The sequence below is a fragment of the Fonsecaea erecta genome, assembly GCF_001651985.1.
Source record: "Fonsecaea erecta strain CBS 125763 chromosome Unknown Scaff2, whole genome shotgun sequence".
Classification (NCBI taxonomy): Eukaryota; Fungi; Ascomycota; class Eurotiomycetes; order Chaetothyriales; family Herpotrichiellaceae; genus Fonsecaea; species Fonsecaea erecta.
In genome coordinates, this window is record NW_017387245.1 from 743,870 (window position 1) to 771,862 (window position 27,993).

Consider the following 27,993-nt stretch of genomic DNA (forward strand, 5'->3'; position numbering starts at 1 on the left):
CGACTTCTCGTCTCTTTGCCGCCAGGACATCGCAAATGTATCTTGATCGTGGGACATATGTTATCTGCCTGGCTGGACCATGACGCTTGCTCCATACCAGCCCTACAACTCTACTGGTCGGAGATATGTCGGAGGTTAACATTGGGACTGCCGTTGGTACGCATTCCACATTCCTCGGAAGGCCCCCTACCGCTCAGCCTCGCCGACTAACCATATTCTATTGCGTGTCACAGCAAAAATAGGGGCGGACAGTCAGAGAGTGAGGAGTGAAGGGCTTGAGGGTAATGCTGATGCCATCTGACCTTTCGGAGCTAATAACATTGCCCTAGAGCTCAAACGCCTCCTAGAAGAGCAAAGGAACTCGTAGGGTCGCTGGTCCCTCCATTGCTCCGCTGGCTGATATAATGACTTAGGGTTAATATTGAAGAGGAGATCTTCCATAGGATATTGGAGCTTCTCTATCAGCTGGTATCCAAGGAAAAGCCAGTATTTCTGCGAGCTACCACCAAGCCAACGACGAGGAACACTGCTGCCTCTCGTTTGCAAGCGGCGTCTGCTGCACTTCGCTTAGTAGTTGAGGTTGCAACCCCGAAGTTTACTTTCCGGACTGCTCTCTCAGTATTGGACCACATAGTCGACACCCTGCCTTCGCCGGATGGTTCTCTGTGCGAGCCCCTCCAGAACGACTATCTCAAGAGCTTCAGAATCTTACTTGGCTATGCTCCACATGGAGAACACATGCGGCGCAAACAGTGGCAAGAATATGTGGACTTTGCACTCGAATGTTTGACGGTAGGCCTCGATGATGGCCCAGTTGACGATGGTATCTCAAGCAGTAGAGATGTCAGTCTGACTCCACGGCATGGTCAACAGTTATCTGTGCGACTCAGCCACACCAGCTTCAGGAGCACCAGTAATGGAACTGCCTCGAATTTTGAAGATATTTGGGCTGTATTGAAGTACTTGACGGCTTTTGCCAACGCACCAGTCATGTCACGAGCGGCAAGTATTGCTGAGAAAGTTCAAGACTTCTTGCAGGTCGATAGGAGAGGTCAAGAAGGAGCATTTGAGACTGTGAACAACTTGCTTTTTGTCTCTCTCACTGAAGATGTCGCCTTTACACAGACACTGTTGTCTAGCCTTATTCCCGTCATTAGGCGATTGTGGCCAAGCAGATCTATCCTTCTCCAGCAGCAGATGCTCGTAACGTTGTTCACATGTCGATATTTGTTTCTTGCCCCAAGCGCACCCTGGCTCGCAATCGATTCAGCGCTGTTGGAGCCGCTCTTGATCACGATCTTGTCAGACTACCGCGGCAGAAACGAGAGGGACATCCTACACTTTGACGACCTGCAGCCAATCCTCTCCTCGGAAAATACTCCTCTGCAGCTCAAGCAATTTAAACCTGTTCGAACTTCTCCCCGCGCAGTAACCAGCTGGTTTATATTGTCCATCATTGCATGTCTCGTCATTGGGTTGAGTCTGAAGAGACATGCTGAGACTGATTCAGCTGATGTAGGGGAAGTTCCCCGAAAGCGACAAAAGATCCAGAGCCGTCTAGATGAAATTCTTGAACTAGCAGTCGCGGGTTCAGGGCAGGAGAAGCTAGTCGCTTTGCAGATTATCTTGTTCCTCTTTGATCAGCCCGGGGTCATTGAGCAAGAATGGACCAAGGACCTGTACAAGTTATTGCCCGACCTTGGCAGTGAGGACCCAACTATTCAGACATGGATTCTCCTGGTATTCGCACGGTACGTCATCTTCCCGCAGTCCAAGTTCAATGGCTCATCACAGTCCAGACTGGCGATCGGCAATGCCAGTCGCGATAACGAACCCTCAGAGTTCTGGACACAAGTGTGGGATGCAGCGAGTAGAGCAACGACAGTGACCGCTACAACGAGGGCTGCGTGCCATGCACTCGATGTGCTCCTCCGGGTAGGGACTCTGGACTCTTCAATGAGCACAAACTCGCTAGACAGTACCTTATTTGGAGGTGGTAACAATGGCCCCAGCGGTCTCACGGACACTTCTCTCATCTTGATGAGACGTGCGCTGCGCTCCAAATTCTTTGACAACGAGCGGCGTTTTGAGTCTTTTGGTTTGAAGGTTATTGCCTGGCTCTCTGCTCGCTGGACTCTCCGTACGTTCGTTCCTGTCGGCCCCCTGATAACTATGATTAACTCTCTCCTGTAGCTTCGAGCCTTGATCGCCTTCACAATGCACAAATGGTTTTTCACGCCAGACCGGAGCTTTTGTTCTCTTTGTTGAGTACGGTGTGTGGCTTCACAGATGCTATTGCCGCCAGTGAGGCTTGGACTGAAGCCCATTCGTCGTTCGAGTCAGCGCTGATGGCGTCAGCCAATCTCGAATTTTTACAATATCTTCTCTCCGTCCCCTCCCCAACCGTCGAGGCAGATGAGGATCTCAACACCTTGCCTCGCCAATTTGAGACGTCCGCCATTGCTCGCATTTTCCGAAACGTGATGGACTTCCTTGCAAATAAGACGAGAGATTTCGTTCACTCATGGAAGGCAATCTGCGACGAGCGGACTTCAAATATTGGAAATGACATTGTGGACGTTCTAGGTGTTGTCTCTGCCGTCTCCTCTGCCTTATGGGTCCGTTGCAGTGGTCAAGCTCCCGGTTACAGAAAGCCTTTGATTCTGAATGAGAGTCGCCGCGTCCTCGCGGACTTTGTCGTCACCCAGACGATCGATCGCTCTCGAGAGATGGCCAATCGTATCTGTGCTTGTATTGTCACCATCCATAAGCAGCTATCTGATAATATTAACGGCAACTGTGGCGAAGAATACCAGGCCATCATCGAATTTGCATGGCGTATTGCTCGCCATGCTATGTCATCGGCAAGCAAGAACAATCCTTCGGACTTGGACTTCTTGGATGATGATGTATGGGACTCCCAGGCAACTCAAAGGAGCCAATTTGGCGATGGTATCGATATTTCGAGGCTGGACCTTCCGGTATGCAAAGATTCACTTGCTAGGCTGGCAAGGTATTCAGTGGAGTTGACATTGGCTCTTCAAACGGTGAAATCCGAGGGAGTTCTTGACTCCGCTGCAACTGGTTTGGTCATTGACGAGGTCTTGACGCTTGATCCGCTTTCGCTCATTGCTGCACGAGGGGCGGTGCATGATTTTCTCAGCTTGAAAACGGCAACCGCTCGCGGAGACGCCCATCGCTTGCTCAAGAGACTGGCCGAGTTATTTCTGCAGGATGAAGTCTTTGAAAGATGCGAGCCTGCACTGTGTGTCTGTCTGCACACCCTGGAAAGTTTCATGGATCTTTGGACAGCTGAAGACGAAGACGACTTGGCAGACACGGCCTATGATATTTATTACTGGTTTCTCAAGACTATGACCCGCAAAGGGGTTGCTTCTCCGAGAGTTCTGTCGACACTGGCGGGCGTTTTGGATGGTCTGCTGCGCAAAGATGCCTCTTATGGCAGTGAAGACCTACCGTCGCCTCGCACAAGCCTGCTGAGCATCTTGGAAGTCAGTGACGCAGCAAACCAGTATCGGCTTGCAGATAAATTGTCTCACATCTTCGAAAAGTACGTCCTGACTCAACATGAGGCAATATTTGATGACGTTGTCACCAAATTACCCTCGGACCCCGACAACAAAGAAGGCATCGCGGTGCGCTTGTACATTGTTTCTTACCTTGGAGCTCGATGGCATACTGTTCTCCGGCAAGCCATGTATCACTTATTTGAGACGGTTGCACATGTACCTTCAACGACAAAACTGGGACGTGGCTGCATCGCCAGAACCTGCGCAGTGCTCAAACTCCAATGTCCGAGACAGCTTTTCAAGCTGTTCTCTTCCCAGATCTTCTACACATGGCTATCACAGGAGACCCTTGCCAGCATGCCTTTCCAACTGTTCGAGTACGCTTCTTTGCAAGAGATGGCTGTTGACAATGCTGGGGAGCTTACTGGGCAGATCGCCCTTCGAGGATTTCAACACTCGGAAGAGCTGGCTCAACTGGTTGGTCAGGATTGGAACCTTTTACTGAGCCAATATTTTGCCTACGCCGAAGCATACACACTGGCTTCAGAAACCAGCGTGCCAAAACACGACCGTCTTCATGATGGCTCGGAAAAATTGGTGCGCAAGCAACTGGGGTCACAATTATACCTTCAACGACTTCGCGAGTGCCTCCCAGACATTATTTCCTTGCTGGTCTTGTCCCTTCAAGACGATCGGGGCATAGAAAAAGCTCTCCCGAGCTCTAGCCTCGCAATTTGGCAAGAAATAGTAAATGATTCTGGTCAGAATCTCCAGCTACCGCTTGCTCAGCAGCCATGCTTCCGAGCACGCTGCCTTCCGGAAGAGTTCAAATACTTGTGCGGAAGACTCGATCTGGAAGAAAGCGACTTGTTGACGTCAGGCTTCTTGGTCCATCTGTACAGACAACTTTTGGACAGAGCAAGGCCGGCGTTGGGGCCGCTACATACCTGCAGCATCATCCGCAAAATTCGCATCGTAGTGAGCCTTGCAGGTCCTATTGCTTGGGAAGGCTATCCACTGGAGATGATATTGCATAATCTGCGGCCCTATCTTACTGTTTTCGAGTGTGCTGAAGAGACGATGGGTATCTACCGCTTCCTGCTTCGTCACGGAGCACAATCTCTAGCCTCTCGACCTTCATTCATCGCTGGACTCTGCGTCTCCATCTTCGCCTCCCTTACCGGCTTCATCACATCTTCTCAGGATAGTACGACGCAAGAAGATCATTTCATATCAACAATGACGACGGCTCAAGACTTTCGAGCTTTCTTGGGGCAATACTTGGAATCCCTTAAACTCACAAACGCGGATGGCGAAACACAGCGAAGGTACAAGCGCATCATTCGGCATGCAAAAGGCTTATCTCAGAATGGGAGCAGTGCGCAGAGCACAAGCGAAGGAAAGTTGCTTCATGCGTTACTATCAGACCAGAACTGCACGAATCCTCTTCTGTCGGGCTTCCATTTTGATCTCTGCATTAAGATTCTGTGCCAGCGGTTTTGTACACCATCAGACTACCAAGACGACATACTTGCCAACGACGACGATGCTTCCCGGTTCTCTTCTTTACTGGAAAGTCTGTTGACAAGATTCGATTTAGACAAACCCTTCCGAATCTGGGCTGCCCAAGGGATTGGTCGGGGCTATCTCATGCATGGGTTAACCTCGACTGCCTACAATAAAACACAGCCTGTACAAAATCAGCCACCCGAGGTCGGACTCGAAGCGGTCTCTTCCTACACAAATATCATTCGCTACCTTGTGAATCTACTCTGGAAGTCTGATTACCCTACTTTGACTGTCGCCGAAAATACTCTACAGCTCATCTCTAGCAACTTGGACGAAGCCGGTGAACATGCCTTTTTGGCAGCTGATTTTGACACAAGGATTGTGCATGAGTTGAGATTCGAGATTTTCCCGTGCCCTTCTGCGCCTCTGTCCATGACGACTGGCCTTAGAGGTAAACCAGAAGGAGAAGCCGACGATTCTCACAGACTGCCGCGAGAGTGGGCCACAGAACTGCTTAGCCAGATCTCTGAGGTTGCTGCTGGCGACCCTGTGTTGAGCTTCCTTCAGCCTCTGATCTATACCGTCCCTGATGCAGCCGGTATCCTTCTCCCATATAGCGTCCATCTCATTCTACTCCGCGAAACCGACTCCCAGCAAGTTTTCCATGATCGGCTGTCTGAGGCTTTCTCCGCGGTCCTTTCGCCTGGGAAGGAGTCACCCACTGAAGGCAGGAAATTGGTTTTGGAAACGCTCTTGTACCTCCGAAAATGCCATTTCCCGAATGAGACCAATATGGCAGCACGAAACTCGTGGTTAGAAGTAGACTTCAGCCACGCAGCTATTGCCGCTCGTGACTGTCAACTGTGGCATGAAGCTCTACTCTTCTTAGAATTGCACTATTCTCAAGCCCAACTTCAGACAGGTCGGTCCTCTCGGAGGTCGTTTGCGATGACCAACGAGGTCTCGATGGACGTTTTCTCCAAGATTTATGAAAATGTCGATGATCCTGATTTTTTCTATGGTAAGCACCAGACCCACGATCTAAAGTCAGTTATCAGCAAAATGAACCACGAAGGGGCGAGTCAGAAGTCTCTATCTTTCCAGAGCGCAATGCTTGACTCTCAGTTGAGACTGGAGGAGTCAGAGAATACCATGGGTGATATTGCCTTCACAACAGCATTGACCTTGAGTGCCGCAAATATGCAGGGTATATCAGAGGCGGTAAAGCAACATTACGAAGGGCCTCACAAGACCACCTCGGCCGATGATAACTTGGTCATGGGTCATTGGGATCTATTCTTGGGGAGTGAATCGTCTTCAACGTCGTCGGCCTTGTCATCATTGTTCCGCAATATGCATAGCATATCAAACAGGAGCACTCTGGCTCGAGAGCTGGACCTGTTGTTGCTGCAACATGGAGATATATTCCGAACAGACGGCATTAAACGAAGCCATCTGGGCGAACTCCATCCGAAATTGGCAGTCCTGGCAGAAGCGAGGCAGATCTTGAGTGCAATATCGGCAGATGCCCTCGAATCGACTTGTGCGGCGATAAAGGCAAGAGATCAAAGGATCAAGCTGGCAGAGTAAGTGCTGCCACATACAACATCCATGGTGACTGACCGCAGCAGATTCAATGCATTATCACCAATCTTGGCTGGTAGAGAGGCCGCTTTCGCCGCCATCCGTCGAAATAATCACTTACGGGCTGCATTCTCATTGACCCTGCCGCAGGCTCTGCTATTTGAGGTTCAGGTGACTCGGCAGTCTCTGGACATGGCGTCCAGTTACGAGGCGTCGCAGTTCAGCTTGAATCGAGCCATGTACCTCTCGCAGCTTGCTCAGTTGGCTGAAAGTGCAGGACTGAAGATCGACGTCGCTATCAACTACGACCTTGCCAAGACGTTGTGGGCTCAAAAAGAAGTATCAGCCTCCATTGGCATCCTGCAAAGTCTGGGGGACCGCAAAGACGCTGCCGCACAGGCCATCAGCGTTCCGCGAGCCGACATTCTGACAGATCTAGGGCACAAAATTGCCGAAGCTCGTCTAGAAAAGCCGGATGAGATTATAGAGCGATACCTGGCGCCAGCCATTCGAGAGCTCCAGGGCCCTCGTATCGGGTCTGCTGCTGGCCGGGTGTTTCACAACTTTGCTGCATTTTGCGACATGCAATTGCAGGACACGGACAACCTGGACGACTTCACGCGTATCAGCAAGATCAGAGATCGGAAAATGCACGAAGTCCGCGAACTGGACAGAATGGTTAGAAAAGCTAAAAACGAGCAGCAGCGAGCGAAGTTGAAAACACATCTAGCCAGAGCCAGAACCTGGTTCAAACTCGACGAGGAAGAATGGAGAAGAGTTTCGCAAAATCGAGAGAACCTCATTCTTCGTTGCCTCGAGAATTACCTGCTGTCGATGAGGGCGTCCGACGACTATCCCAGTGACACCCTCCGTTTTATAGCTCTGTGGCTCAATCAAGCTGAGAGTCCAACAGCTAACGCTGCTGTCCACAAGTACCTCGCATCAGTGCCTACTCTCAAGTTCGCTTCACTCGTCAATCAGCTGTCGTCGCGCTTGTTGGATATCCAAGATGATTTTCAGATACTTCTCAAGGATCTCATGTTCCGCATCTGCTCTGATCACCCATATCACAGCTTGTACCAGGTCTTTGCAACAAGCAAGTCGAAAGCTCCACCCGGGGATGAAGTGGCTGCTTCCAGATTTGCCGCAGCCAACATCTTGACCGAACGCATCAAGCAAGAAAGCACATCCTCGGCCATCTGGACTACTGTCCATAATACTTGTGTTGCACTAAATCGAGTAGCCGTGGAGGGGCTTTCTGACAAAGACCTCAAGAGTGGCTCGAAACTCCCGTTACGGAAGCTGCAACATGGTACAGCGTTAGAAGCTCAGATCACGAAACCCACGACAAAGATCCCTCCGCCAACCATGAATATTGCCCTGCGAGCAGATCGAGACTATTCAGATGTACCGACTTCGACCATGATTGACCCTATGATTTCTGTCGCCGGCGGTGTATCGGCCCCGAAAATTGCGACCATCACGGCATCGGATGGGTCTCGACACAAGCTCCTGATGAAAGGAGGCAACGATGACCTTCGGCAAGACGCGATCATGGAGCAAGTCTTCGAGCAAGTCTCCAACCTTTTGAAAGACCACCGTGCCACACGGCGTCGCAACTTGGGTATCCGCACCTACAAGGTTATCCCACTTACTAAGAACTCGGGCGTCATCGAATTTGTCCAAAATACTATCCCTCTCAATGAGTATCTGCTCCCTGCTCACGTGCGTTACTACCCTAAAGACTACAAAGCCAGCCGGGCCAGAAAGGATATCTTCGAGGCGCAGACCAAGAATCACGAGCAGCGCGTGCGGGCTTACCAGATGGTTGCTGCCAATTTTCACCCAGTCATGCGGTTTTTCTTCATGGAGAAGTTTCTCGACCCAGACGACTGGTTTTATAAGCGCCTGAATTACAGCCGGTCTACTGCTGCTGTGAGCATCTTAGGCCATGTCCTTGGGCTGGGAGATCGACACGGACACAACATCCTCCTTGATGAGAAAACCGGAGAAGTGGTCCACATTGACTTGGGCGTCGCCTTCGAAGCGGGCCGCGTTCTCCCGGTGCCCGAAGTTGTGCCCTTTCGACTCACCCGCGACCTGGTAGACGGGATGGGCCTCACCGGAGTGGAAGGCGTCTTCCGACGCTGCTGCAATTTCACCCTGGAAGCCCTCCGTCACGACCAGGAAGCAATCATGACCATCCTGGACGTCCTGCGCTACGACCCTCTATACTCGTGGTCCATCTCGCCTCTCCGTCTGCAGAAGATGCAGGAAAACAACGACCAAGCCGCTGCGGATGCGGCCAGTATGGCCGGCGGCGGACCGTCGACGCCGTCGACCACCAGTGGCGTGGGTTCCACCTTTGCCGGTGCAGCCGACAACAACGCTGCCGGGGTGATTGCGGCGCGCCGAGAAGAGACCGAGCCCTCGGAGGCAGACCGCGCGTTGACCGTGGTGGCGAAGAAATTGGGCAAGGCCCTGAGCGTGGAAGCCACCGTGAACGAGCTGATCAGACAGGCGACCGACGAGAGAAATCTGGCTGTGCTGTATTGCGGGTGGGCTGCTTATGCGTGATTGTTTGTTATCCGCACTGCGGACCTCGACACTCATGATGCGGAGAAATAGTGGACGGGGTTTAATGATGGATGGAGGGCACGGGCGAAGAAGAAAGCATCGGATATGTATGTGTGTCGAATATGCTGTTAAACATTCAACACAGAGTTTGCAGAAGGTTCTCCCTCAAGGAGTGTGGATAGACATGACATGACATGACTTGATGAATCACGATCGACAGACAGTATGGGAAAAGGCATAAACTGAGAGACAGTAGGACTTGATATGATTTGATTTGGCTTGTATTGACTCGATAAATAAACAGGCTGGCGTTCACGATGCTTCCTCCACCGTTGCTGATTGACCAATATCAAGAGATTGACCTACCTACCTCCTTACAGCCCACATACATATGCACCCAAGGTCTGTCTGATAAATGTATAGTGTACAATGAATGTACAAGTCACAGCCCCGTTTCCCTTTTTATACATCCTTTCGCTTTATTTTTTGGGGGGTTTTGGTAGAACCCGTTCGAACCACCCATGAAGATTGTAATAGTGACCAACGCACATCCAGATCCAGGTCCAGACCAAAACAAGAGCTGGGTAATACATACATATATATATACATCGGCCGTGATGTACCAGCATTGTAGACGTAGATTCATTCGGGCGATTCGCAAACAAACTGGACAAGAGCACAGGATGCATAAACGATACCATCATATCAGACCTCCCATCCATCGTTTGTCCACTGGCTCGACCACTCTGGGGCTTTCTTCTCCGTCAACCACGGCTTATGGCCGGCGCCGCTGGCGTGACCTGCGCTGCCAAAGGCCTTCTTGTAGCCCATGTCCCACCGGTCCTCGACCTCCATCAACATGGCGCGCTGCGGCTGCGCGTGGGGAGGAATGGGGACCTTTGGTTTCGGACGTCTCCCGCGCGGTAGCCCTGAGTTGCCACTGCCAGAGCCAGAGCCAGAGCCAGAGCCAGTAGAACGCTTTGTCGTTGTCGTGAGTGCAGGGGCGTCTGTCGCGGAGGAAGAAGAGGCTCCTTCGTTCTCCGCTTCCCGGATAATGGCCTTCAATTCTTGGTCGTCGCTGGTGATTTGTGCCTTGATGTAAGCAATGTCGCCCGAACTGTTTAGGCTCGACATCACGCTTTGTCTCGGCTTGTACGTATACTTGTCCAGATCAATTGGGCCGTCTTTCGACACGATGGACGGGTTCAAAAAAGCCTCTTGGCCCTTGTCGAGCAATTGATTGATGTCGAGACTCTCGCCATGGGGTATCTTCTCTGGATGGCTGGGTGTTATGCAATCCATGTCGACTTCCTTGCGGAGAACATGGTCAATGTCCACTGCTGAGAAGAACGCACAAGATTGCGGAAGATCTTCGATGCCGATTTGTTGTGAGAACATGGCCCTTGTCCATAGGTTACTGATTTGTAGAGCCATGGCAGCTCTATATCTGTCCTCGTGTTTGACGAGGTATCTGATTTCGTCGTGCACGGTAATCGCGAGGCGAGCGTCCAAGTTGAAACGGCGAATCAAGTAGTCCATGCTGACGATGAGAAGGTGGAGGTAGTCGACGCCAGAAGATTGAATGGCCCAATTGATCCGAGAAGTCATGAATGAGCCTTGGTTGATGAACCTTCGCATAAGAGCTTCAGTGATCCCTGCTCCCAGCACCGGGGTGCGAGGACGCTCTTGCTCGGCGAATTCTTCGAGTTTGTTGAAGACAAAGGATTCGGTGCCTCCTCGCCAGAAGCTGCCATTGCCGAACATCTTGCGCCTCGTCCGAGTTCCTTTCGTTTCCTTGTATAGTTTCGTGGCAATGTCATTTGTTTGCTGTTCCGATAGAGAAGGATTGAACTGTCGAAGAAGAGTCGCCGCGAATTTGAGGCCGGCGCCGTAAATACGACCGTAGTTGAACACTTTGGCATCATTGCGAGAAATTCCCAGAATCTTTGCGGTTTTGGAATGGAGATCCGTTCCAGCAGCTTTGGTCCCTTCTAGAGTCATAAAGCCGATTGCGTTTCCGCCATGGAGCTGAAACTGGGCATCACCCACGACCGACGCGATCCACAGTTCCTGACTATCGACATCGGCACCAACAAAGCAGTATCCCGTGGGTGCCTTGATCATTGCCTTGAGTTCCGATCCCACTCTGTTCGCTTTGGCGTTAGAGGCAGTGAGCCACGTATTCTCCACAGCACGACGAGTAATGGTACCCATGGGGATGATCTGAGGAAGAATAAATCCCTGATCAGACTTGCCGGCTAGACTCGGTTCTCGATCGGCTTCTCTGACAACCAATTGAGAAGTAATCCTATCCCGGGCCGAGATCCAGTAGGAGCATGATGCATTCATCTCCAAAGCTTCCTTGGCCAGTGCGAATTTCGATGACAATGTACCTAATTCAAAGTACTGTAAATAGCCCTTTGCCAGTGGCGATGCACAACGCGCTGTCGGGCCATCCTTGTGGGGAAGCTTGAAGTACGTATGCCGGAAATCGGACTTCAGCCTCGGATTCGTCTCTTCTGACATGTCGCAGCTGACCACGTTGCTGTGCTCGTATTTCCCGGTATCTTGATTCGGGACGCGGAATGTCCAGCCATGTTTGTCAGACCATACTAGAGGATAGCCGTCCCAAGACAGTTTCAACAGCAGCGGAGCAATCCTCGTCCGTACTGTCAAGTTTATTGGGGCCGCATTAGAGACGAACAGGTCTCGGTACCAGTTAGGGGCGCCAGGTTTCTTCTGCCTAGCGACAGGAACGGGTTCCTCGCCTTTCTTCTTGGCTTTCTTGTATTTAATCTCTTGGCCTGACCAGTCCAGCTGATTCAACCAAGGATCATTATTGTAGACCTCCGGCTTATCCTTGACCTCCAAAGCCGCATCTGATAGTTGTAAAAGCCGCTGCTCGACATCTTTCAGTCTCTGGAGATATGTCTTCTCGGCTCGCTCGATGTACTCATCCCAGGACTTATCAACAGGCAGGATGACGGAGGACAAATGCCGGAGTGCGGCAAAGCTGACAGGATGTGGACACGTTTCGAGAAAATTGGGGAAAACTTTCTGAAAGACTTTGTGTGTGATGGCCACATCGGCCGCGCAGTAGTCGAGCAGTTCTTCGATGCGCTGAAGGATGCCGTCTCGATCCAACTCACCAAAATAGTCTCGCTGACTCTTATCGATTGTAATGCCCGTATGGAACTTTGCGACATCCCGCAATGAGTTGATGGAGCTTCTGCCAACCCAGAGTTCCTCCTCTTCCTCGCTCAACATTTTACTCTCAAGCATCGTCTGGAGCTCGGCTGAGTTGTGGTCACTTGACATTTTGTCCCGCAAATCCCTATTCTTCTTGTGCTTCATCCAGGTCGGCCGCTGCCTGGAACACATCCCGTTGACAGCGACATGCAGCGACATTGTGTCGATGAAGAAATTCCGCGACTGGTGTAGATCGTACTCCTCCTTAACTCTCGCACGGTCATACCCGATATTGTGTCCCACGACGATGCGCGGTTTGCTTGGATCGCCCAACGGTATCAATTGTCTTGGATTCGTTGTTTCACCCAACAGCCAGGGTGAAATCCAAGCATACCAAGCCGTCGGGCTGGCAGCAGTGGCCATGACAGCGAACGGTGATTCTTTCCACATGGTTTCTACGTCGAAAGATAATATCGTCTCGTCTGGCGCATCCACCTCTTCTGTCGTCATATCCGAGTTGTATTTTGTCCATCCGCTTCGAATTACCCATTTCCGTGGTCTCTGAGGGGTGTTTGCTCGCACAAATGCCTTGCCGTATGACAGGTATGGCTCGGCTGCATCGAGGCCCAGCTTGGTAAAGTGCTCGTCCAAACTGCTGCCTACGACCGGGGGCACATCCAACCCGATAGCAGGGGTATTGTCCTGGTTTTTTCCCAATAGGTCATGCCGTCGGAGATGATCCTTGGACAATTCGACCAGCTCTGGACGTGGTCGCGTGGCACCAGAAGGGAAGACTTGGGGATGAAGGTAGTCGCTCAATTGCTGGATACCGATCTCATTATATCTGGGACTCGCGACCCGCGCAAGTGACTTTCGATCGGTGGAAGAATCATTGACAGCGTGGTCAACGCCGGAAGCATAGTGTCGTCGTAGGATGGCGGCCGCTCTCGATGCAAATTGCGGACGTAACCTGAATTTTTGCGAAGTTCTGATGTAGCCCCGCGCACACTGCGCGGGCGTAGGAGGCCACAGCATCTATGCGACTGTTATTACTTGGCTGCTCGACATGGTGAGAGGGAATTGAGTGGGAACGTCAATGCAGGAGTCTTGACGTCGTAAACTCAGGAGGCGAACACGCGATGCGATGCGCAGTGAAGACACAGGAGTGCGGAGAGATAAGCTTTTCTTATCGCCACGTGACGCCATCCTTTTCAACATCGTCCCTCCAGTGCTTCTACCTTTACCTCCTTCAACGATGCTATTTACACGCGGATCACTGGGCTTGGAACCAAACAATGGCGTTCAATGCCAAAAACCTAGAGTATAACAAGCAGGAGCCCGCCTTTCTCCGCAGATTGAAAGGGGAAGTCGGAGGCCTTGATGGACGACACAACGTACAGCTCCCTCGGCCAAAGAAGGACAGGCTGAAGACTGGTGACGATGATGAAGACCAACCGGTGATCCTCGATGAGCGGGGTGAGCGAGTTGAAAAGGCCGAGTTTGAGCGGATGATGAAAGGAGGAGAGGACACGGCAAAACCAGAGGAAGGGGAGCAAGGGGGTGGCACTGGAGCCCAAGCAGAAGGAAACCCAGGCTCCGAGCACCTTGAAAGGCAAAAGGTGACGGAGATTGGCTCTGCAACGAATGCAAAGAAGCGGAAGGCTGGCAAGATTGTGGGAGGCGAGGACGAAGACGGCGGGGATGTGGTGGACAGAGCCCCGAAACAAAAAGATGGCACCAAGGAGAAAGACGAAAAGCCTCCTGCGGCCAAGACCGGACCGGTTGCACCAAAAAAGAAAGGAAAGAAGATCAAGTTGTCCTTCGACGATCCAGATGGATGAACGATCACTCCAAATTTCCCACCGCCGGAGAGCCGCTTTGACTGGCCACCGCGAATAGGCAAGTTTGCGAGAATCGAGCCTCGGAAACGACAGCACTCCAGAGGTGATCTGAGTGGAAAGCAGAGTCTCGTGGAGTCCTTGCCTGGACGTACAGGACTTGCCCAGCCTGGGAGAATACCAAGGGACAGGCTCATGCTTCCTGGGGAATGGAAGTTTCAGAACACCTGGAAGTCCTGCTGCCAACGACTAAAAGCAGTCCTGGCACGTCCGTCTCACAGGACTAGTTTACGCGAGTTGAAGGGAACTCTCTGGTCTGAGCTGACTGGGCGTGATATGGCCACTTGCTACGGACATGGCCAGGCTCAGCACGGGAGACAAGACTACCGAAGGTCGGAAGCATGCCGCAGCTTGCGATCATGGATTTCTACCGTGTGTATACCGCACCCCAAGGGACACAACAGTCGGAGGGCATTCTCATCCCATCTCCCGCATGATCCGCCCGATTTCTCTCCGCGCAAACTTTTCCCGCTCGGGCTGGGGCATCTCTGATCCAGCCTCGCGGATCGCGACGACTCTCTCCATCAACACCTGCAGCTGCTCGACCTGCGTGTCTTGATCTTCTTGTTCCCTCTCGGAACCTCCTTTGTTGTCGTCGTCACTGTCGTCATCGGCAGCGTCAAGCATCGACATCTTCAGCTCCATCATCTCACGCTGGAGTTCGTGATCGAACCCCAGGAGCCCCGTGCTGCCGTCTCCGAGCATGTTCTTTGATGTAGAAGAAAACAACTCTCCAGCATCCTCGTCTTCGTCGACATCTGCAAAGTCAAAATCTCCGTGCCCATCTGCCTCACCGTCCGAATGCGGCGACGCAGACCAGTCGACCGCCTCCAGTGCTTCGATGACTCGCTTGATCCCGGTCTTTTCGCCGAACTCGTTTCTTTCGTCCTCCCCCTCCTTGACCGATTGGCCATCTTTTCCATCGCCTGCTGCCTCAAGCTGACCATCCCACGCGACGAAATCCCACCCCAGTAAGCCTTTATCCGATAGACACACCTCCTCCAAACGTTCCATCGTCTCGCGTAACTTGGCGTTGGTCACTGTCGACGCCGTAGGCTGTAGTACCACGAGAGACGCAACGTCTCGCCCGTAGCTTTCGTCCTCGATCGCCTCGCGAAGTGCATGGACAGTCTCGACGAGCGAGGCATAAGACTCCAGGATCGATGCATTCGACGATTGTAGTGAGGCGATCGGGAGGATGAGAATTAGTCCACCGAGGACAGTGCGAACCTCTGCCGCCTCGGACGAGAGCATCTGCTCCCTCCACTCCGCAAGCGTGGCAGAGTCGGACTCCACAGACGCCTGCTTGCTGTCCCCTTCTGATTCAGCATTCTGCTTCGGATCCTTTCCGGAGCTCTTTGTCCCTTCCCCTGCTGTGGAGGGAGGAGGTAGTTCATCACACCAGATGCTGACGTCGGCGCTGTAGTATTTCGTCCTCAGCCTCAGGGGGGGGTGGGCAGTGTACCCCGCAAAAGAGGTGACCTCGTCCGACGGCTTGGAGCCGCTGATTGCTTCCAGAAACTTGGAGAACGGCGGCGTTGATTTCGTGTCCGGTGGTGATGGGGACAGTATGAGGAGGCGGAAGGAGGAAGGCTTTGTGGGTTGTGGCGGGTTGGACGCCATCTTCCTTGGGTGGCTTTTCCCTTCAGCAAGGGCTGGCTGGTGCTAAAGCTGTCCTCGGTAGAGACGGTTTGAATGATCAGGGGCAAGGATATTTGAATGCCTGAACTACTACTAATGTGTCAAGTTCAAAGGGGGTTTTCATTCTGATGATATTCAGACTTGGCATGCCATGTTTTCAAATGCATTCGTAAGCGAGGCTGCAACGCCCTTTACACACACCATGCAACTCGTGGAACTCGTGTTCTGGCACCAGGAGTCCTCCAACTGGTGGCAATCTGAATTCGTGCTGCATCCAGTTGGGCCATCATTCATACATCTCCCATAGAGCGGCCGTATCTTTCCAGAGCAATATGTTCTCTCACACCCTTTTCTCTCCTTCGCTTCCTCCCAGCCGGCTCTGGACCTGTGTCTCTTGGGCGCAGGAATTCTTTTGCACGTGTTGGCCCAAAGATTGATTGCGAATTTCGTCAAGAAACCCGTTCCCGATTTTCATTTTCATACCATCCGGATTGCAACCGTGCCAGCTTAATTCCTCCTTCCTGCCCTCGCCCGGTTAACCGTAGCTCTTCCTCTTGCCAGGCCGACACCACGGCCTCTGGTACCCCTCGATCTGAACATAGGCGCATTTCGAAGCATGTCAGGGACGATGAAGAAGCGGACGTGGCTGCCTCGGATGTAGACCTGGTCAAGATGCGACACTCGGCCGTCGCGCGCTGTGGCCGTGATGTCTTTGAGTTGGACGTTCATGTTATCCTCGGCTGTTCATTTAGCAGATGTTAGCCTCAGTGGTCAAGTGCAAAGGGGTTGTGGCTTGAAGCAGGACAATCCCAGAGGAAATGGAGAACTGTGCACCTTCAAGCAGCTTTCCTCGGTAAACTTGACCGGATGTGAGTTCCAAAGTCACTACATGGCCCTGCGTAACGCATTTCCCATCAGCACAGTCCAGGTAGACAACAGAGGTGTTTGTGACAATCTCACCTGTGCCTCATTGAGCAGCTTGATCGGAATGCCGATGGTGGATGTGAGTTTGCCCATGTTGGGCGTCCGGGCAGTGACAGGCGCTCGGCGCAGGAAGGTGATGCGGTCAAGGATCGACGGGCAGACACGGGCGACAACAGCACCAACACGACGAGGATGTTTGAAGCGGTTGTGGACGTTGAATGGAGGCTGGTTGTCGGTTTGACAGCGCACCGCAGCCCACGAAAATGAAGGCAACATTTGACATTTTGACCTGCATGACTAAGTCCGACTTATCTCCGTACAGTCAATAGGCACTTGATCTTCACCAGAAACGAAGCTCCATCCTGCGCATTGATTCAACGTGCTCCATAAGAGACGGAAGATCAGCCAGTCTTCGGCCATGCCACTCTTTTCCAACGCGCCAGCGCTTCGCCTGACCCTAGCCTACGTCCTGGACGAGCCGTCGTGCCTCCTCCCGCACAGGACCATTCCGACTCTTCTCCCACTCCCACTACCAATTGGCCCGTGGCTTCCCTCTCTCAATGCCGCCGGCAAGAAACCTACCATTCGTGCCCTCGTCATAGACAAAGACAACACTCTATGTCCACCGGAGACGGTTAAACTGCACCACGCGTATCTAAACAAGATCGAAAAGATCAAGAAAAGTGACGAGTTCAGCCACAGTCCGCACAGCATCTTGATTGTCTCCAACACCGCAGGAAGCTCCTCGTCGCCGGAACATGAAGCTGAGGCCAAGCAGTTGGAGAAGGAGCTGGGACTTCCCGTGCTAAGACAACACCCCGACCGGAAGAAACCATTCTGCGGACCAGACATTCTACAATACTTCAGGGACCATGGCGTTACAGAGGACCCCAAAGAGATCGTCGTTGTGGGAGACCGATTGGCCACTGATGTTCTGCTCGCCCGTGAGATGGGTAGCTGGAGCATCTGGGCCCGAGACGGATGGCGCAATCCCGAAATACCAGGGCGAGACTACAGAGGCTTCTTCAGTAGGATCGAGGGCCGCTTCGAACGATTGATGCGTGGCGGGCTGGGAAAGGTGGCTCCACTACCAAAAACGATATCATCACCGTGAGGGAATACGACAGTGCCTTGAAACAATTCCGATACGAGGCCAACATTGATCTGAAGCTAGCCATGACGAGGGGCCTTAACGCCCCGCGGACCGATGCCATCAATGACCCTCCGAACGCCGCTGTCATCGGGCACGACACCGTTCTTAATGCTTCCCAAAGTGATCTCCATCGACGGAGCTCCCTGAAGTGACAGTCGGCGTTCCCCTCACCGAAGAAACATAGGGAACAAGAGCCTTGATATCGCCTGGGCCAGCAGAAATCACTCCTGGCAGCTCGGACACATTACTAGGGAGACCGAGATGGGTGGTGCTCATAGACGCCGGGCTGGCGAACGGCATCGAATTCGATCTGGCCGCCAAGTCCCTCTTGATGAGGACACTGTTGTCGGACGTAACCCTCCTGCTGACGATCTCGGCCACGGCTTCCTTGAGCGAGAATCTGTTCTCCTTGACTCTCACTTCCATCCGGCCGGCAAAGGGGACCCTAGTCCAGTTGATCTTCTCGTCCATCACGGGCAGCTCTGCGTCACTTCCGTCCTGGAGAGCGCCGCCGAACATCATAAACCTCACTCCTTCGAAGAAGACGGTATGGCTTGAGCCGGAATTGATTAGACACGTTGCGCGTTTCAAGTCGATTTGGTGCCGCGAGCACTTTGCCCGGGTGGAAATGATTGTTTCGATGGCTTCGTCCCGCCCAAAGGTCCTCTCCGACTCATTCTCGTTGTCGGTGAAGTCTCTGGCGAAGAGACTATTCAGATTGGCGCGACTGGGATTGGGGTTGTCATATTCGATGAACAGCCTCTTGAGGCATTGGAGGCCTTGGGGTGACTTGCTGGTGATGGCGTGGTACGAAGCGGAGTGGTCGTAAAGGTGGACTTTACTCATAGTGGACTGGCGATATTTTGCCTATTGAACAGAGACGATTCGCGTCTCTGTTGCGTAACTCTGGAGTAAAGCCCACACTTGATTGTACGTAGAATGAAGTTTCTCCCTGATGTCTCCTCTTTGATATTTCTACAACACAAAGTCCCTGTTTTGTTGTACAGTCCAATATGTCGTCGAGAGCCTCTGCTGGGGTTTCACGGGCCGTTTCAAACGTTCAGGCCACCTCCTTGGATCACGATTTGGCCCGGCGGCGATCCCTGGTGAGTGCAATCTTAATGCTCATCTCCACAAGTAGCTAAGCGCGTCTATCATTAGCCAGCTGAAAACACGGCTGGTACTGGCGGGTTAACGAGGAGAAGCACACGAAGCTCATTCGTACGTAGCAGGAGGTACTCTGGAATCTGGACTACCATTATTACGAGGTACGCTGTACGTGGCCTCGACGCGTTTTGCCCCCCTTCCCCCTAACGGTCTGCTCTGCCTCGGACGCTGCGCGCGTGGAACTCGTGTTCGTAAATTTAAAGTTTCCGTCTCCGGCCCCCCGGAAAAAGGAACTTGGACTACTATGCGAGATAATTACATACTGTAGAGATGCGCCAGCCACTACCTCGTACTGGTGCGTAGGGTACGACGGCATGCCTTTGCCATGGGGAGTCAGTCCCTTGCTCACTGTGTATGTATTCCGTACCTGGGAATGATGAATGTCCTGTACTGTGCAGATCAGCGGGTGCCCATTCGCCTCAAATTTGGAAAGGGGGTTTTTCCCCATCAGCCCGCTGGGCCTCAGCAGCAGCAGCCATGGTTGGTGCGTTGTTCAGGTGGTCTTTTAATCTTGTGCTTGTGCTTGGCTCGCCTTGTTCATCAGTACCGAGCACTCGTCAACACCCACCGCTTCTTCAGCCGCACGGTTCGTCCTCATCACATCACAACGTGTCTATTATTCCAGCGCCTGGGCCAGGCGTGAGTGGACGGCTGTACCGCTGCTGAAGTTGGCTCACAAAGCGGGTGAGTGGGTGGCGCCATATCCTCTTTCATTTTTACTACTACCTCACCGCTGGTCTGCGCGACGAGACGACCGTTGGGACAGATAGGCGGAATTTATCTCGAACCGATCACTTCGTGCCCTCAGCTCAGGCGGAGGTGCCGGATACGAGTGTTGGCATTTTGAACAGCTCCGCCGAGACACACGCGAGAACAGGAAGCAAAGCTCTTCCTGACTCAGCCATATGAGGACTACTCTGGGGGTTCTCAAAGGCACACTGAAGGTTGAGGCTCTGCCGACCTATCTGTCAACTGAATGATGCACTTGTCATATGATTGGAGTCTTGTGGACCGATAACACAAAACGTCGAGAAGAAGATCAATATCCGTCCGTAGAGAACCCAAACCAGCCCGTGGGGGAACTTTAGGCTCTCTGTGAAAGCACGCGTCCAACATCTGGTAGTGCCTCTGACAAATTGAGCTGATGTATGTACATACCTACCTGGTGGATGAATTTATACAGATCGAGGCTCCGAAGAAACAACTCACAAACTCAAGGCTCACACAGATTTTAAAGATTATTACCTCGATCTCTTCTCAGAGAGAGGCCTAATTTCTCCTCGGAATGGAAGAACTCGCACTCCGGCCTTGCTGGCTTGCTATTACTCTGCAGAGCACATATCCACTTCGGGGGCCGAGTCACCCATTTAGGCTAGTGTGGTGGACAAAAAGCGCTAGCCTCGGCTACAGTTGCCGAGCCTGTCCCGCAATCGTTCTAGCGTCCCGCCTACTACCTAGTCTGTCGAAACCTTAGTCCCTCCTTTTGTTGTCTAGGTATGTATGCTTACGACAAGCCTTGCAGACACTAATATGTCTCCATAGCTTGTGTCGATACTCACAATGCTGACTTGCTTGAACACGTATCGTGGTGTCCGACGGGTCGAAATCGCGTTCTTGAGGCACTGACAATGTTCGCCGGCATGAAAATCCCCACGCCAGTCAATACTTGGTTCGTACCAAAGCGCAATGGGCAGCAGCTGAAGAAGATGATGATGATCTCGCGATGCGAGCTGAAGACGAGGATGACGAAGAAGATGACTTCGTGATGCGTGAGACATTTCCCATCGGCGAGCGGCAACAATAATATACCCATATAAGTACGGGGATACCGAGGTGCGGAGTACGTAGGTAGGGAGGGAGCGAAAAGCCCCTACCCAAGCCAACCCTCGAATAAGCAAAACTCGTCCTCGAACCGGGGCTGACCATGTCGCAGTCGGGAGGTTTTTTGTTCGACCGCCGAGTACTCGGTAGAGAGTAAGCATCGATTGCTTATTAGCTCAATCAAAAGGACCCCCTTCTCCCGTGAATTACGGTGTCGAAATTGACTACGGGCCGGCATTGGAGTGAGGTGAGCATATCGCCGATATGGGGCGCTCACTCTCATATTTGATCATACTAGACCCAAAACATAACATACAGTATCCAGGCGTGTCTCCCTCGTGACAACATGCGCATGGGTATACCGCTCCAGGATGCCTTAAACCGCTGGCAATCAAGCGGAACACTGGATCACTGAGCCTGCCACAGAACTCCAAGGTGCGTGGTAGGGTATTCCCTATTGATCCGAAATCGGCGTCGGCGATCTGTCGAATCTCTCTGTGTATACAAACATTTTTCGGTAACGCGACAATACGTCGTAGCTTAGGCCCGCTCGGGGGAAGAAGGGGAGGCGGGTGCAGACGCCACTTTCTCGTCCATCAACATCCAGAGATCAGGAAATGGAAAAGGGACATGGTTTGAAATACAGGCAGAACGGACTCGCCTAACTCCCAGGTCGGGTTTGAAAGGATTTGTCATTTGTCTCACTGACGCACAAGTCGCCAAAAGTGAAAAGCAGAGGAGAAAAGAGCAACCATGCCAGACCACTCCGGTATACCTTTCCCCCCAAAACTACATCGGTACTCCTGCACATATTTTATCCTGGTGAACAAAAAAGAAAGCACCCAGTGTCTTTGCCCTCAGTATTCGGGTTGGGAACATCCCTTTTGCCAGAGCTAGTTGAATAGAGCATTCTTGTCCACCGCCTGTTCAAATCTTGTCAGCTTTCCTCATCTCTTCACGCACACAGGGTCATAGAGACTTGTCTTTCCACTCACGTTTTGCAACAGACCTGGAACCACTTCTGAGCTCTTTCGGGGGGTGAATGGAGAAGGTCAGCTGTAATGTTCCGTCTGTACACCGACTGGTTAGGGAGCTGGAAGCGGAAGCCGCTGTATCCACTCAGGAGGTTGGAGGTCGCTTACGGTGGTGACGCCCTCGAGTTGCACGGCGACATTGTTCATGGTAAACTGCAGCTGCTGGTCGAAGGAGAAATCGACCCCGTCGTTGTGCATCTGGTCCAGAAACACGAAGATGTTCAGGCATTTTCCCTCGCTCCGCAGCTGGTGGACGCAGCTGGTGACCAGGGGATCACTCCAGACCCCGCCACCCGCCGAGTTGCCCGCGGTCTGAATGCTGCTCACCGCCGCGTGCAGGTCTTCCATGCCCTGCTCGAGGTTCTGGTCGTGCGAGACGTCGGCCCCCGAGCCGGAGAGTCGTTGGAAGAACTCGATCATACTCTCGTACTGCGTGATGTCGATCATCGTGTTGATGTCCTGGGATACGGCCTGTATCTCGCTTTCGAACTGGGATGGGTCAAACGTCTCGGCGGTCTCAGCCATTTTGTTGCTTCAGGAAGGCGCTCGCTCGGGTTTCAAGTTCTGTCGGAGTGGCTTGCGAAGACTGGAGTTCGTTCTGGGGAGGATTGATGGGAGGAAGATTATTGCCTTCTGTCCGATGCACCTGGGATTTCGTCCGTCTTATACTTTGTCTGTTCGCCTGACCCCCTGAAGCAGGCGATGCCCCACCAGTGTCTGGATGGCGAGATGCTTCCGCTCAGCCATAATGGAAATAGTATACTCACGTTATGCGTACCTGCGGGAATAGCTTACTGGCCGTATAAAAAAAGCTCATCCCTTGCACGAAGGGGTTATGACATACAATTCAGGCCTGAGCCATCACTAAGCAGCCCAGCCCCAGGGAGGAACGGATGATATCTCGCTGATTCTGCAGGACCCCAGCGGTCATTCTGGTATCTGGTCCACCCGTGTTGGGATATTCGTGTACTTATGCGCCATGCGCCAGCAGGGGGGTAGGCAGCACGGGCGTCGCTGTCTTCCATGGTTGCTGACTGACCCCCACAAAGTCTTCGGTCGGGGTCAGCAACGACCCTGATGGACAGGAATACGAGACAGTGAGAGTAGTGTAGCATCTCAGCTATACAGTGTAAAAAGGCCCTGGCGCATTGGGTGAGATTGTGGCCGGAGCAGAGACGACCGATTCGTCGGACAGGCAAGAAAGCGTGTCGACCAATGGCTTGACACACTGCCTAATGTTCAGCATTGTGCCTTAGTAACAGGGCATGGTGCGTTCGTGAATGCAGAGGATTGCTGGCTTCAGAGGCATAGACGTGGCCCCCAACTGGTAGCATAGAAGAGAGTTCGAGACTTCAGATGGGCCCCATCAGGCCCACTCCTGCCCATGCCGTTTCCTTATGTATTTCAACCCTGCACAAGTCGGTGGTGGTTGGCGGTGCCCGGCGGACTGGAGATGATGTATGGTCATTCTCAAGAACTTTCGAATCCACACCGAGCTTCCGAGATGGTGCTTGAAATAGTAGTGGTTAGTGGCCAGTGATTTGGGCGAGGTCGGATCGTGGATTGTATGCGTTTTGCACCACTTGTCGTCCTCAATCTTTCGCGCACTCGCTCATGAGGACTGAACACCCGTCCTGTCGCAGACAGAACGGTTCATCCGCGCAGGAGGACTGAGTCTGGTTTTTGGAACGCAGCCCGCAACTTGCTTTTCGGGTCCCCGTAACAGAAACGTGGTCTCACCCCCGGCAGTAGTCAGAGATAGCCTCCCTCTAACACGGACGATCGATACCGTCCCCTTCGACCATGACGATGTTGAAAGCAAGAGGTGTGTAGTACCGACCCCGGACACGTGAGGCAGGCTTGCGGCCATTTGCCAACAGGGATCCATACCGGGCTAAGGACGAGTTAGAGCATGGGATCCCTATCGTCGAAGAGAATTCATGAAACAAAGTGCCCTTGCTTTATGTGGAGCCGGCAGAGTTCCGTCAAACAAACACCACTTTAGACCTATTCCGTAACCGCTTCGTGTAATATTACTTGAGGGAATGTCTCCGAACGTCGTTTTCGATCTCGTTTTCGTATACCCTCGTTTTCGCGTAATCTTCGGCAGAATCTAACCACACCAGATTTGTGTGGGAATGGATTCTCTCTAAGATGGAATCTATCTATTAGTATAAAATCGACCTCTATGCCGTCTATTTCACCTCGCCGCTGCCTGTTTCGTATAGCCAACCTTAGTGTTTATTTCAGCTGAGGTCGGAAGCCTTGTTACTTCGATTCCACCAGCCTAGTAGTCTGTCGACAGACTCGCCTACCTCTGCCACTGCCACTGCCACTGCTAATGGCAGGAGGCGCTGTCGATGGTGGCAGATCGCGTCACAATTCAGGAGAGTCCTTAGGCGAAAGCCTACGGCGCGGCCGTGGCCGATCTACCGTTCGTAGTGCTAGTTATGTTCGTCCAGTCGATCTCGATGGCGGAGGTCTCTTTGGTACATCTTCCACTTCTTCCTACCTAGTATTTCTATGGGATCCGGAGTCCGAGAATGCCTCTGTAGTGCCTGAGCCATCGGAACGACTAAGCGAAAGAGCATTAACAGCGTTCTCAAGCGGACAGCGAAGGTGGTCCTGTCAGCCTTGTCTAGCACGCCAGGGAGGTGAGGCTAAAGGTTCCTGGTCATTGAGCTGAGAAAGACGATCACAACCACCAAGGTAAGCTATATAAAACAGGCGGCGACGGGGTCAATTTTCAAGATTTATTCAATATATCATTGTGTGGCTAGCAGAAATAACCTACATAAAGGTTTGGTGTGGTTAGATTCTGCCGAAGATTACGCGAAAACGAGGGTATACGAAAACGAGGTCGTAAACGATGTCCGGAGACATTCTGATACTTGGCAATGCTGATGATACTCCGGATTTGGTAGTGGAGGAAGAACACACCCCCTGCTATGCAGCCGAGTGCACCAGGGCCTTAGTGCTCGCCCCAGGGACTGGCCTCCGTTGTCAGTATGACTGTCGCATTACGTTAACGCCAACTCATCACTCTACTGTACACATCTTTACACCGACGTGTACAACACACTTTTGTTTTGGAAAAGACAAGCGGCAGGAACGAAGGGAAAATCAAGATAAAAGGTAGTGGCAGCTCACACAAGGCTAGCGAATCAGCGCGAGCATGGTGGATCCCGGAATCGTGTTAAAAGAGGCTTCCCGCAGAACCTCGTATAGAGGGGGTTGCGCCCAGTCGGAAGGCGGCTTCCTGATGGGGGAAAATCTTAAATTCAGCTCCTCCCCTCCCACTGACTAGGCTCATCTCACCGGAGAAAGTGACATGGAAGTAGCATAGGACCCTCCAGAAGGTCAGATTGTGAGCTATCCAGCAGCTCCAGGGTATCTTACATAGCCTGTGTGTAATCACTTTCTCTGGCGGTGGGACGAAGCATGAGGGCTAATTTGGCTGACTGGTGCTCGTGATTCATCGCTGTGGCTAAATAATAGAAATCACATACATGTAGCAAGCTGGGCAGAATAGGTTTTTTGCTCAAGAGAGTACGAGGCAAGCCACATCTTCCGTCGACTAATCACTAACCCCTGCCAACACCATGCTCCCCAGCCAGTCAAAGACACACTCATGGAAAAGGTTTAGACAGTCGGCTTCGTATTCATCATCATCATGTCACTGTCACATTCATTCATTGCCAATCATCATGTAAAGAAGAATCCCATTCGCTCGTTCCATCGGGAGCCACTATCCCAGCGCCGTGCCTGGAAAACACAATAAATCGAAAGCATAGCGGCCAGTGATGTGAATTTGCATCTGACCATCCCATGCTTTGCTTCGTGCATATGCCGTTCTCTTTATCCAGCCCATCTGAATGTCCAGATTAACCCATTAAAACCCTTCTTCGGAATCAATCGTTCTCCCCACAACAACGAAACAACGTGCTGACATTTTTCTGCCGTGTCGAAGAAGGAACCTCTGACAGCACACGGCAGCAGCTGCTGTGCCAAATCTTGCACCAAGTCGCTTAAGGCCTGCCACTTCTTGTCGCCCGTCTTGTTTTTCTGTTTCATACCCTGTAATTCGGCCGTGCCATTATTATGAATACGACGAATGCTCCAAACGGCGTTGGTCGTGTCATTCCTCTCAGCAAAAAGCCGCAGAAGCATTATGTCTAGACGAATATTCCATTCCGGCACAGGCGACGCACATGGCAGACGTAGTGCCAGAAGACCGCTGGTAAGGGCAAGGTCGCGGGCCAGTTGCGGCTCAAGACGAGTCGTTCTTGGAATGATACATGTCGGTGATGGGGTTGAGACTGTCGTTGTTGTCTGTGTTTGTTCAGGTTGATGGCCTGTGGAGATGTCCTCAGGCATCTTGCCGCTTTCGCTACCGATGCTCGTTCGCGCCTCGGAGGTTGATGCGATGGATGAGGTGTCTTCGTGGGTAGCCGACGCAGAATCGTCCAGAGATTGACCATCTTCGTGATTTGAAATCTCGGGGGGTTGATAGTTGTCACAGCGTATGAGCTCAGGAGCAGCCGTTCCTTTTGCCGGTAAACTCTGCAGTCTTTTGGATATGAGCCGTGCTAAAGCGCCGCTGCGAAGCTCACACAGCCTGTACGCACTGACGGCAATCAGCTTGCACACGCGATTGATGCCATCCTTGCTCTTCGAAGACACATCCACCAGTTTGCTTGTTCTGGTGCGTACAATGCTGGAAGCCTCATAACACACCCGCTCGAAAAGTAGCTCGCCACTGACAAAATTCCCTTGATCAACGCAAATCTCGCCTTGTAGCAGCACCTGCTCAAGATACGCACAGATGGCTTTGTAGGTGTGGAGGTTGGGCTCGTTTTTGTTGGCGAGGACATGTTTCGCAAGCTCGTCACGAAGACCCGTGACTCGGCTGTTGCACGAGTCAGATGTTACTTGTGTCTTGCCTTCTGCTATCGTCTCTGGGGCAGGACTATGAATGCTGATCGAGTTGATGTGGGTATGCAGCCATGGCAACACAGCAAATTTTACAAAACTGTCAGTTCGATAACAATATCGTGTCTCTGCCGATAGTGACAGGTTGTATCCCATGCCCCGCGCAAAAGGACATTTGACCATGATCCAAAGAGCATGCATGAAATCCGCCGAGTCCTTGTAGCTGCAAATATAGAAGGGAGCATCCGGCTTGGTGTTGCCACCACTGAACAGCATGACGGGGTCAAATCTGGACTCGTAAGGCTGCGACGGATCATATGGGACGCTAATCAGCCTGGACGACGGGAAGGGCCCAAAGACTGGGATGCCGTAGTTCCTCAGCTTCGCACCGAGCCCTCTGATGCCCGACTGTAGACCAACCACCTTGTTCTCCATGTACAACACTGTCTTGCCCTCCAAGTACAGCTGTTTACATGTCTTCAGAATGGCGGGGTGCAGGTGGCAGCTAGTTATGACCGGCGGACTTCCATTGATCTCTTGATTTCCCTTGTGTTTGAAGGGTGCGGCCTCGAGAATACGCCTCGGATTCAAGTAGAGCAGTTCGGAGATGCTGTGCTGCGGCGGGCGGCGAGTATGGGCCTTGCGGTTGCGATCTATGCGCAGGAGGTAGCGGAGGATCTTGAGGCGAAGCTCAACGGGCAGGCGCAGCAGCGGAGAGGGATCTGAGGGATCTTTGAGAATTTCATCCTGTTCTTCCTCTTCGTCTCCATCACAGTCGAAAATCAAACGGAGGGTCAGGACCTCCCTCGAAGGTAAAGGCATCTTCTGTGCATTGCGTGTCCCAAATCGGACGGTGAGGCTACGCAGACATAGGGGCAGACTTCGCCCAAGGGTTCGGGTGATGGGGGTCGGTCTGGACAAAGTCAGGTGTTACAAACTTGCACCAGGCATAGCGCAGATAGCCGGGTTGGATGTTGTCGACGGCAGCTGGACTCTCTGTATGATTATATGAGATCACAGTGGCCTGGACTCGA

At 52.3% G+C, this 27,993-nt stretch overlaps 9 protein-coding genes across 9 annotated transcripts; 3 read left to right on the forward strand and 6 right to left on the reverse strand.

Moving 5' to 3' along the window:
• Positions 1-125: 125 nt before the first annotated feature.
• On the forward strand, positions 126-9,200 carry AYL99_02042 (hypothetical protein; the record flags this gene model as incomplete). The annotated part of the gene is made up of 5 exons (XM_018833558.1): positions 126-156; positions 330-363; positions 414-2,140; positions 2,194-6,625; positions 6,671-9,200. 5 exons carry the CDS (start codon positions 126-128, stop codon positions 9,198-9,200), a joined length of 8,754 nt encoding a protein of 2,917 aa, XP_018696182.1.
• Positions 9,201-9,905: 705 nt separating this feature from the next.
• AYL99_02043 (hypothetical protein) lies at positions 9,906-13,424 on the reverse strand (the record flags this gene model as incomplete). Its single annotated transcript, XM_018833559.1, has 1 exon — positions 9,906-13,424. The coding sequence occupies one exon, from the start codon at positions 13,422-13,424 to the stop codon at positions 9,906-9,908; it is 3,519 nt and encodes a 1,172-aa protein (XP_018696183.1).
• Positions 13,425-13,684: 260 nt separating this feature from the next.
• On the forward strand, positions 13,685-14,230 carry AYL99_02044 (hypothetical protein; the record flags this gene model as incomplete). Its single annotated transcript, XM_018833560.1, has 1 exon — positions 13,685-14,230. One exon carries the CDS (start codon positions 13,685-13,687, stop codon positions 14,228-14,230), a length of 546 nt encoding a protein of 181 aa, XP_018696184.1.
• A 474-nt stretch (positions 14,231-14,704) lies between these two features.
• On the reverse strand, positions 14,705-15,910 carry AYL99_02045 (hypothetical protein; the record flags this gene model as incomplete). Its single annotated transcript, XM_018833561.1, has 1 exon — positions 14,705-15,910. One exon carries the CDS (start codon positions 15,908-15,910, stop codon positions 14,705-14,707), a length of 1,206 nt encoding a protein of 401 aa, XP_018696185.1.
• A 525-nt stretch (positions 15,911-16,435) lies between these two features.
• On the reverse strand, positions 16,436-17,128 carry AYL99_02046 (small nuclear ribonucleoprotein Sm D3; the record flags this gene model as incomplete). The annotated part of the gene is made up of 3 exons (XM_018833562.1): positions 16,436-16,668; positions 16,763-16,823; positions 16,889-17,128. 3 exons carry the CDS (start codon positions 17,126-17,128, stop codon positions 16,436-16,438), a joined length of 534 nt encoding a protein of 177 aa, XP_018696186.1.
• Positions 17,129-17,270: 142 nt separating this feature from the next.
• AYL99_02047 (HAD phosphatase, family IIIA) lies at positions 17,271-17,966 on the forward strand (the record flags this gene model as incomplete). Its single annotated transcript, XM_018833563.1, has 1 exon — positions 17,271-17,966. The coding sequence occupies one exon, from the start codon at positions 17,271-17,273 to the stop codon at positions 17,964-17,966; it is 696 nt and encodes a 231-aa protein (XP_018696187.1).
• A 144-nt stretch (positions 17,967-18,110) lies between these two features.
• AYL99_02048 (hypothetical protein) lies at positions 18,111-18,851 on the reverse strand (the record flags this gene model as incomplete). The annotated part of the gene is made up of 1 exon (XM_018833564.1): positions 18,111-18,851. The coding sequence occupies one exon, from the start codon at positions 18,849-18,851 to the stop codon at positions 18,111-18,113; it is 741 nt and encodes a 246-aa protein (XP_018696188.1).
• Positions 18,852-22,078: 3,227 nt separating this feature from the next.
• AYL99_02049 (hypothetical protein) lies at positions 22,079-22,552 on the reverse strand (the record flags this gene model as incomplete). Its single annotated transcript, XM_018833565.1, has 1 exon — positions 22,079-22,552. One exon carries the CDS (start codon positions 22,550-22,552, stop codon positions 22,079-22,081), a length of 474 nt encoding a protein of 157 aa, XP_018696189.1.
• A 3,367-nt stretch (positions 22,553-25,919) lies between these two features.
• AYL99_02050 (hypothetical protein) lies at positions 25,920-27,781 on the reverse strand (the record flags this gene model as incomplete). Its single annotated transcript, XM_018833566.1, has 2 exons — positions 25,920-25,927; positions 25,978-27,781. The coding sequence occupies 2 exons, from the start codon at positions 27,779-27,781 to the stop codon at positions 25,920-25,922; spliced, it is 1,812 nt and encodes a 603-aa protein (XP_018696190.1).
• Positions 27,782-27,993: the final 212 nt, after the last annotated feature.